This window comes from Cololabis saira, chromosome 14 (assembly GCF_033807715.1).
Source record: "Cololabis saira isolate AMF1-May2022 chromosome 14, fColSai1.1, whole genome shotgun sequence".
NCBI lineage: Eukaryota > Metazoa > Chordata > Actinopteri > Beloniformes > Belonidae > Cololabis > Cololabis saira.
In genome coordinates this window covers 18,702,337-18,713,351 of record NC_084600.1, presented here as the reverse complement: position 1 = coordinate 18,713,351, position 11,015 = coordinate 18,702,337, and the positions used below count along the sequence as shown (strand labels likewise).

At 41.1% G+C, this 11,015-nt stretch overlaps 1 protein-coding gene across 1 annotated transcript; it reads left to right on the top strand.

Annotated features, from left to right (window-relative positions):
* The first annotated feature begins 7,615 nt into the window (after positions 1-7,615).
* LOC133460329 (claudin-7-B-like) lies at positions 7,616-11,015 on the top strand. The gene is made up of 4 exons (XM_061740949.1): positions 7,616-8,139; positions 9,716-9,880; positions 9,964-10,048; positions 10,131-11,015. The coding sequence occupies exons 1-4, from the start codon at positions 7,917-7,919 to the stop codon at positions 10,279-10,281; spliced, it is 624 nt and encodes a 207-aa protein (XP_061596933.1). The 5' UTR covers positions 7,616-7,916; the 3' UTR covers positions 10,282-11,015.

The following is an 11,015-nucleotide window of genomic DNA, read 5'->3' as shown; positions in this document are numbered from 1 at the left end:
TATGAAGGCATCTGTTGACATGTCGTCTAACATTTCAATGTGAATAGCTCGACAGCAAAGGCAGGTAAAAAGCAGTCCGTATCTCTTTTGTACCTTACGTACTTGTTTGGTGAAAAACGGGCTGAAACAGTCCATTCCACAATAGGTGAAAGGTGGTGATGGATCCACACGTTCAGACGGCAAATCCGCCATTCGCTGTTCCTCTGTGAGCCTTCTGAGTTTTCGACATGTAACACATTGATGTAGATGCGTTGCCACAGCTCTGTTGATTCCTGGAATCCAAAATCCGTTTGATCTGATCTCATTAATAGTCGAGCCTTTTCCTTGATGTTTGACCTTCTCGTGACAGTGAGCAATTATTGCTTTGGTGATGGGATGACTCTTTGGTAAAATTACCGGATGCTTCAGTGAGGTAGGGAGCGATGCATTTTTTAGTCTTCCTCCCACCTTGAGGAGTCCATCTTGATCAATAAAGGCATCCAACCTAAACAGTTTACTCTGAGAGGGAAGTTGAGTTACCTTACTGAGCAACTTCATCTCTTCTGGATACGCGTGTCTCTGTAAGTCTCTTATGATGATGCAGCGCGCGTCTTCTTGTTCTTGCATGGTGCTGTGGTCTGTCGACTTATCATTCCTGACCCGACGAATGAGACGAGCGACAGCCTGAGTTGCCTTTGACCATGAAGAAAACTTTGACAGGCGGTCTGAGAGACTTGACTGTTCCCGTGTCTGTGCATTTAGAGTCTGAATCCTCTTAACTTCAGGATCTCCAATCCGTATTTCTGCGCTAACATCCGTAGCTGGAGGTATCTCTTTCTTTAATACATCCAGGAAGCGGATGTTATCATGAGACACAGTCTTTCCGTCCTTATTAGCATCCTTAAAGTCAGACTCGAGAACCCTGAGTGCTTCAGCTGTGGTCACCTGAGGAAGCTCTCTGACAGAAGCTCTGTGGCACATGTTGGTGATGCTTGGTGAGTTTTGGTGAGGTGATGAACAGCCTACAATAGTCCACCCCAAATCCGTCTGAACTGCATATGGTTCACTATCTCCTCCAAGAATTACCTGCCGTGGTGCCAGTGCCCTTGAGCAATTGTAGCCGATCAGCAGACCGACTTCACATTCCAACTGTGGTGGGATTTCATCTGCTATTTTGATGAGATGATTCCAGTTCCGTGCCGTGTCACAGGTAGGAATGTGTGTTCGATTCACTGGTATACAGTTCTTGGTGTAAGCAGGGGGGAGATCAATGTGGATAGCGGAGCTGTAACCTCTCACTCTCAAACCTGACACTCTTTGACTATGCATTAATGTATCCTTTCCTGTCATGGTCGTTAGTTTCAGTCTTACAGGATGTGTTTCAGTCTGTAAACTATTGCTGACTTCTTGGTCAATGAAGACTGTATCGCTTTGGGTATCAAGCAGCGCATAAACAAGTCTTTCTTTACCTGGATTGCTGACAGAAGAAACCCACACTGGCGTTATCATTGAAGTGTTGGTAGATGGCTCCTTCGTTGTCACACCGAGAGCCAATGTGGTTGCTGTTTCCTCTGTGGTACTTTGATTTGAGACTGACGTGGGCTTGGCTTTGGTGTAGGTGTCATCATGGAGAAGCGTAGGATGTCTTGCTTTACATTTGTCACATGAATGTCTATTGCGGCAGTCTTTGGCATTATGGCCCATCCTCAGGCAGCCATAACAAAGTCTATTTTCTCTCACATATTTCTGTCGTTCCTCCAGAGCTTTGCCTTTAAATTCAGGACAGTGATGAAGTTGATGTTTATCGTCTTGACAAAACACACATGGTGGCTTTAAACTTGTTTTCAACTGTCCTTGTGTTTCAGTGTCTGTAACTGTCTGTGTATGATAAACACTGGATTTACATTTATTTTCCTTCAGATGACATGATGAGTTAGCCTCTGATGAGTGGAGAGCATGGAATGAAGTAATAGGATTACATGCAATTTCTGCCTCATTTACAATGAAGAAGACAAACTCCTGGAAACTGGGAAACTCTTGGTCTTCTCTCATGACTTGAGTGACTTTGCGGTTCCACTGTGATGCTGCCCAATCTGGTAGCTTTTGAACCAATTTCTGGTTTTCTTCACAATCGTTCAAAATGTTCAGACCTTTAACATAAGGCATGGCTTCCATACATGAGTGTAAGAAATCAGCAAATGCTCTGAGTCCCTCAGCATCTCTGGGTTGGATCTTTGGCCAGTTTGCTAGTTTTTCCCTGAATGCTTTTTGTACAACAAACGGCTGACCGTACCTGTGGTTGAGACGGTTCCATCCATCTTTATAGGCTTCATCATCATTTCTAAAAAATATGCCGTCAAGTGTCTTTCGAGCTGGACCTGCTACATATTTCTTCAAATAATGCAATTTGTCAGCTGATGCAATGTTCCTTTTGTCTATGAGGGATGTGAAGGAAGCCTTCCACTCAATGAACTGAATAGGGTCACCAGTAAATACGGACGGTTCTGGCATTGGGAGCCTGTTCAGAGCTATGCTATCTTGGACTGCTTGAGCCAGATAACTTACATCTGTCCTTGCAGGTGCAGCTGCTACTGTGATGTCAGTGGGCTGCTGTGTGAGAGCTGAAGGAGGAGGATACACATACTGATGTTCTCTTGTTCTCATCTGATCAGCAAAATTAACACTTGCCTCCTGTATTACTTCCTGATCATAAGTTGTGAACCTTGCTCGTGCAGCTTTAATGTCCTTCTCTGCCTTTAATCTTTCCAACTCACGTTTTTGAGCCTCAAGTTCCTTTCTTTGTTGTTCCTCCAAGAGTTGAATCTTTTCTTTTTGTTTCTCCTCTTTTAGTAACACTTCATACTCTGCCTCCTTTGCTGCTAATTCTGCTGCAGCATCTGCTCGTTTTGCTACTATGACAGAGTATTGACTGGAACCTTTACTTGAGTGTTGACTTGGAGGTGCAGCTGTGGATCCATAGATGGAGTGAGCATAGTCTCTGTTAAGAAGCTCATGAAGACGTTGTCTAACTGCTTCACTATCAAATTCTCCATCTATGCCTGATATCCTTTCAAAGGCAATTTTAAGAATGTCCCTTGTCACTGCCTCACAGGCATCAATACGACGTCTTGTCTCATTAGATGGAGTGAGGTGAGCTCTGATTTCTATGTACTGGTTTATAACACAGTTTTTTTCTTCTTCAAGTGTGTCTATAAGATTTGCAATGTCACTTTCAGGAATGTCTGACTTTAACTTTTCTCTTGCCTTACGTGCCTGAACCTTCCATTGTTCATACACGTGGGTCAACCTTTTCTCCTTTTTGTGAGCCTCCTCCTCATGATATGCAAGCATCCTTTCCGTGGGAATCCGTAAGCGACCAGAGCGACGAAGATCCTCCTCTGCAGTATCCTTATCCTTCATCTGTTCAGAGTCTCTGTCGTCTAGAGGCGTCTTTGCTGATGCTTCCATGTTGTGAAGAGGTACCACAATCCTTGACCATCACATCAGGTCCCTCTGCAGTTGTCCTTGGTCAGCAACGTGATGTGAGGGATGAGGTGAAGCTCTTACTGTAGCATCCCCGACTGATGACGGTTGACTCTCTAACTGACCGTTCATAGATGTTTTTATTCCTTCAATATAAAATCACCTCAAACACACCGTAAGAGCTATAAAGGAATAAAATACAACAAAGTTACTCTTACTATATACATACATTGTTTCATTCAACTCAAATAGAGGCCGACACAGCAGCTCGCTGGGTCGGCAAACCCGTTAACTGACAGTAAATAAATGAAAGTAACCATGACAACCAAACTTAATATATACATAAATACTGTATAAAATGTACAAATAAAACAAACCTTGTGCCCCTTATCAGCCAGGTGCTTTTTGTGTCGGTTAGGCACACTTTAGCACTCCCGACACTAGTACCAGTCTTGCAGAAAACCTTTCTACAGCCGTTAAACTTTACCGTTAAATATGCGCTGAAGTTCTCGGCGAGACGCCTTCAAAATAAAAGCACTAAATATTCGTCTTAATAAAAAAACAAAAATAAAAGCCTGGCTCCAAACAACGCCAATGAGCAAAACAAACACAAAAACATATTTACAGAAATGATCATATTAAAGGTCATTTACACGTACACATTACTGAATTGAGGTCATATCATTTATCATCCAGCTTTACAACGGCGGGCATTCCTGCCACCATTTATGGACATTTCTGGCTTTAGAAATAATAGTTTAAAAGAAAAGTCATACAGTTCTTGACAAGGTTTAAATTGAGGTAAATATGATATCAAATGGACAACAATATATGATATAAAATCACATCAGTATTTTCTTAAGAAAACTAAGCTAGAACCCAGAAGCAGTGCGTGTAAACCACCAACATACTTTCTGTTCCAATAAATGATGAAAGCAAGTCCCACTAGCAGTCAGGGGATAATAATCAGGGGCAATTGATCATTTGTTTGCTGGTCGTGAGCTTTCAAGTGTGTGTTAACACAATGCCAAAGAGGAAAAACATTAGCAATGACCTTTGATTGTTTCTGTTGTTGCGATCCATTGATCTGGAAAGCTTTATAAGGCCATTTAGAGAATTTAGAGAATATATTTCTGGAGAGAAAAAGATAGTTCGCAATCTCCCAGATATCCCAGACAGAAGATGTTTTGCCACCACATAAAGTCATAACGCAGCAGAAACCACAGAAATCTGTTGTGAACACAGCAATGGAGGGGTGATGATTTGGAGTGAAAAGCGAGGTCCTCTGCCTGGCACCTGAAGCTTGGTTGAACCTGGATCATGCAACACAACAATGATCCAAAGCACATCAGCAAATCTACATTCAAATGAGAGAAAAATAAAGCAATCAAGGTGTTGCAAATTTCCAGTCAAAGACTATTTAAGTCCAATGACATGTCTGACAGGACCTTTAACCATGCACGAATAAAAGCATGAAAGCCTTTAATGAACTGAAGCAATGTTTTAAAGAACAAGGGACCAGAAACCCTCCACAACAATGTTGGAGGGGTTTATTTGGCTTTTTTTTTTTTTTTTTAAGTACATAATGATGCAGTAAAGAAATATGTGTTTAACTAAATTTAAGAAATGTTTAAATGTAGCATGTGGAAAAAAATACTATTCAAAAATAATAACCTATATTTTAATTGTTGTTTTTTAACTTGTTATATAAACTTGAAAAACATGGGAAGTCTATCAGATCCCTGACAACAATGAAGATGGTTTCCTAAAGTCACGGCTGTGGATAGTGGAAAATTCAGGTTCTTTAGTTTGTGTATACTTCTAAATGATCAAAGTTTGTGATTAAACTGCCTAAATTAAGCATTTCAGGTGAGTACAAAACACTTTTTTTCTATCAATAATTGATATATATTAATAATTATCTCTCGTGAAATCCTCAGACCGATAATTTGAATAATTATCTCAACCACGTGAAACATAGTCACCAAACTAGGGTACGTGCCTGCTGAACGGGCCTCGGCCATGGTCGTATTTGGGTCCCACTCTAGGCCAACCGCAAAAGCAAATGCAACTGGGCCAAGAAAGAAAAAAGTCCCTTATGGTACCACGTTTATGTCTCTGATGAGCCTCACACACAAAGACTGGCGGGGAATTACAGGATTGTGAATAATGTTGCTTGTAAATGTGTCCACTGATTTGTAAAATCAAGCACTGTAATACTGTGTAAGCTATACACTGTTTTTATATAATAATTAACACATGAAATGTTACATTTTAAAATATATCATGATTCATTACAGTATTTGAAACTATACATCCATCCATTTTCTATACCTGTCTGCAATGAAAGGTAATTAAAAACTATACAAACAAAATGTTTTTGATTTAAAATAAAAAATATCTTAAGCTGCTGGAACATCTTGGAGTTAAAGTTTGATCTATTTTAGCAGCTACCGGCTGTATCGATCTTAAACCTTGTTATGAATCTGTTATCTATTCCCATTGCAATAGAAATTCCATTAATCAACTATTTTCTGAGTCAGACATTAAGAAATGGAAAACAAAATATATCAATTATCCAGTAAGCCCCAAGACAAAAGAAGTCCATTTCAAAATTCTAAACAATATTTATCCATCCAATGAACTGCTGAGGAAGAGATTTGGTATTGACCACAATAACTGCAGCTTCTGTAATTCTGAAATTGAAACTACTGATCACCTGTTTTTTGATGGCCTGTAAACTGTAACATTCTGGTAGGATCTGCAAGACTGGCTGTCAACAAAAATCCAACCACTCAATCCTCTCACAAGTGAGAACATATTGTTTGGTATTAACATGAAGGACAATAAGTGTGACCTGATATTGAACAATCTCTTCATCCACACATCTAAACGGAGGAAAATGAAACCCCTCTTCTCTGTGTTTAAAAAAGACCTAACCTGCCACAGGAACTGCTGGTCACATACACTGCCATCATTCAGTCTGTTCTCTGCACGTCCATCACTGTCTGGTTTGGATCAGCCACCAAACTGGACAGGCACAGACTGCAGCGGACAATCAGGTCTGCAGAGAGGATAATTGGGACTAACCTCCCATCTATCCAGGACCTGTACCGGTCCAGGACCAGGAAACGGGCAGGTAACTTCTCTGCAGACCCCTCACACCAGGACACAGTCTGGTTGAACTCCTCCCCTCTTGACGGCGCTACAGAGCTCTGTAGCCAAAACCTCCAGACTCAGAGACAGTTTCTTCCCCCAAGATGTTGCTCTATTGAACTCTCACAATTAATAGTCTCAGAGAAAAAACCTATCACGTGCAATAATAATAATAGCAGTTACATGCTGTAACAATGCACCTTTCCGCAATAATCATGTCTGCCTCACTCTGCTGCACCTCTCACTTTTTGTATTTTTTGTATAATTTTTTGTATAATTTGTTGTGTATAATTGTATATATGTTATTTTATTCAGAGCTGTCATTTTTTCTCTACCTCAAATTGCTGCACCTTAGTTGTTTATTTGTATGTCAACAAGTACCACATTTGTTTATTTACTGCCTAAAGAGCAAAATAACCGGAGTCAAATTCCTTGTTGGACAATGTTCGAACCTGGCCAATAAAGATGATTCTGATTCTGATTCTGATTCTGACCTTGTGGAGAATCATCTCAATGAAAATAATGAGGAAAAAACTGCATTGTCCATCCTCAGAGTATATGAAGAACTGAAAATATTTGAGGACCCCTAATGTGATATCATTTCTTATCATTTATTTATTCTATGCCTGAATTAATTTTATTTATTTACTTATGTATGTTAATTATAATTTTCAATATTTTGTCAATATTTGTTTTATCTTCTATGTGCGTTGTGTAATTAAGTTCATTGTCATGGTTTCTACGCTTTATTGTATGTAAACGATACATTTTCAATTAAAACAATACAAATAAAAAAAACAAACTTCTGTTATCTGTTTCGTTTCCGGCTTGCAGAGTGGGGGTTCGCTGACGTCACGAAACTGCAGGTGCGCGCTCGCAGCGCGCGCTCTTCCCGGCCGATGAGTGAAACTCCAAACTGCGTGCGCGTCCCCGCCCACCTGCCGCAGAAACCGCCTAAAAGCGCGCTCCCGCGCTCTCCTCCCAGTTGTTAAGGTGCGGCAGAGCGACAGGTGCGCGACGACTCAAGCGGACCCTTGTTTTTTTACATTTCTTTTTTTGTATAATTAACACCTTTTGTGAGTTACTTTGCTTCCAAAAACCTAAAGGATATATTCGAAGGGAAAACCAAAGGACAAAACTTTGTCAAAAACAAAACAAGCCTTGTTTAAAGAGGAAAGGGGAACAAAAAACCCTAAAAAAAAAAAAAAAAAAAAAAAAAAAAAGAAGTGAGACATTCTTGCTTTGAAAGCAGGTGGACGTCGTCTTTTTCTGACTCAGTTCAAAGGACAGAAGTTGAAATGGCCAACTCGGGTCTACAGATGCTGGGCTTCTGCCTGTCCCTCCTGGGGATGATTGGACTGATAATTGGCACCATTCTGCCGCAGTGGAAGATGTCTGCGTACGTCGGGGACAACATCATCACCGCCATCGCCATGTATGAAGGACTGTGGATGTCGTGCGCCTTCCAGAGCACCGGCCAGATCCAGTGCAAGGTGTACGACTCGATCCTGCAGCTCAACGGTGAGCAGCACACCTGGCTGACTAAAGGCTGATTCATGGTTCCGCGTTAAAGAGCCTACGGCGTAGGGTTTAAAAATAATCAAGAGGATTTGTTTTAGTCACGATGTCCTTGAAAAGCTGTTAAATTGTGACTTTAAAATGTCCCACCTCCCCCATCCTCATCACCTTTTAGCAGTGTGCTCTGAAAGGTCACGGAAAAGTTTGAAAGAAGTCCTCTTTATATTAACACAAATTGGTCTGAATTCAAATATTTTTTGGGAATCTGTATACAGTGGATTTTTTTTAATCTAAAAATTATATATTTGCAAAGGATTAACAGTGAGAAACACCCAAACTGAATCTACTTTTCTCTTTCCGCCATGTTCTAGTCTGTATCTGAACTTCCTTTTTAGTTGTTCGATTCCTTTTTAAATACCTGGACAAACAAGTTTTTAATAAGAGATGTTCTCCTTTAGTCATGGGAATTTTTTTTTTAAACATGAAGTGGATTTACCAGTTTTAATCAATGGTTGGAAAAGCTTTAACAAAAAAAGGAAGGAGTTTTTGGTCTGCAAACCAGGAATGTGCACACTATCAAACGCACCTGGGCAATGGTTATCTTTGAGCCATTGTGTTGAAAAATCTCCATATTGTGGGGTTTTCTTTGCACAGCAGATGTGGTTAAAGGTTAAACACCTGTATGAGCCACTGTTTAGTCAACTTCCCTTTGCCTTTTTAAGGCATTGACTGCTTAAGGGTTTGAGGATCCTAATGATTTTGAAGTTGGTATAATTTTTACAAATGCCTCTTAAAAGCTTAGACTCATCCACACCGACGAGATGCTTTTATAATGGCTTTGTAATTGCTTTTATGACACCTGCTGCCATAAGTCTGGCAGTAATAGTCTGGGTGGTGATTACTTCACTCTGTATCCTCGAAAGTCGTCGTATTTGATCCTCCGAGTACATTTCTCCCTCCGGTGTATTAATCCTACACCTCCTGAGGATACAGGTTGACTTAATGGGCAATAAGATGGCAGATTTTTGCACTTATGAAACCGTTTAACATCTTCAAACAAGAATCACAGTCTTAAAGAGTTGCTCAGAAGTTGCTGGGAGCTGAGCCGTGCACCTGATGCGTACTACTAACGGCAGGCCTGGTAGCCGGGACTGGGAGTGTCTGCTTCATGAAGAAACCCGAAACCTGGTTAGACCTGTTTTCTGGCTTGCATGCAAACACACACATAGCGCCCTCCCCCACTCCCTCCAGAGTTCAGTTGTTTTTTTGGTTTCTTCCGCTGTGAGCCAGTTTCTGTGATGGGTTGAGCGATCAGAGGTTGGACAGTGTTTTACACCACCTTTTACCCCCAAATGGTGGCCTCCAAACACATGAGACAGAAGCTGCAAGCTAGAGTTTTTAACAAGTGTCGAAATGAACTTCAGTTGATTTTCATAATAGCTTTTTACCTTTTTTTTTTTTTTATTTGTATTCCTCCAAAGCCGGCTGTTTCTCCCAGCCCACCTGATCCCATGTCTTCACTGTGAATAAGTGTTAGACGTTACAGTTGATTAACTCGGTGTCCTCTTCCTGTCCACAGCTGCCCTGCAAGCAACCCGCGCACTCATGATTGTGTCCATCATCGTAACGGTGGCCGGTTTGGGTGTCGCCTGCATGGGAATGAAGTGCACCAACTGTGGAGGAGATGACAAGGTTCGCAAGTCCCGCATCGCTATGACCGGTGGCATCATCATCCTGATTGGAGGTAAGAAGCCTTTCGGGTCACGTTTTTTTTTTTTTGCTCCTGGCGTCTCGTCGACACCCCTACTAATGATCATTCTCCCACAGCTTTATGTTCCGTCGTAGCCTGCTCCTGGTACGCTCACGACATCATCCAGGCCTTCTACAACCCCTTCACTCCAGTCAATACAAAGTGAGTACACAGACAGTTTAAGAGCATCCTTTTAAACAATTTTTTGCTTGGACCATTTTGACTGACTTATCTCTTCCTGAAGGTATGAGTTTGGATCTGCCATCTTCATCGGCTGGGCCGGATCGTTCCTGGCAGTAATAGGAGGTGCCATGCTGGCGGCGTCGTGCCCGAGGGGCAAACCTGAACCCAAGTATCCCATGTCCAGACCACCCAGCAGCAAAGAATACGTTTGAGGCCGACAGAACCTCATTGTAAATTTTGAAGGAAGGTTTTAGATAGTTTTTTTTCACATTAAACTCAGAGATTGAACGGTGCCTCCAAAGAGCACCGATTTAAAATTTCTGCAGGGCTGTCCTGTCATATTACTGTAATATTTTACCAAAACTCATTCAAGTTTTTAAGTGACGGCTGTTTACTCGAGCGCGTTGGTCTGGCCTTGTTTGTAACGATAGTGCTTCCTTTTTTTTTTTAAACTCGTATGTATGCTGTGTACTCAGCTGATAACCGTAAAGCACTACGTTTCTGAAAATGCATCCATCATCTACAACTTTATTTTAAAAAGCAGTTTTCACCACAAAGTGCTTTTGAAGTATTTTGTTAGTTTTCTAACGATGCTGAGTAACAATGATGCTCTAATAGACAACTGTTGACCAATGACTGATCATATTTAGTCTTGTGCCTCCAAAGCAGCTTTTCACCCATATTCGGATGTACCTGCTCCTTTGCTGTTGCTCATCCTTCAGTACCGCTGCGTTTAGGACAGAGGTGGTAGCTGAACAACAATGACACCTTCTACTCGCGTTGCCAATGTTTTAAGTTGAGACGGGACAAATGTGGAGCCATTTGTCGAACTTGTCTGTATGCAGTGCGTTTTTGTAAATGGGCTGTGGTTTGTGCTTGTTTTGTTTTTAATCTTTGGCTTTTAAAAATGTATTTGTTGTACATAAAATAAACATTTGGAAACGTA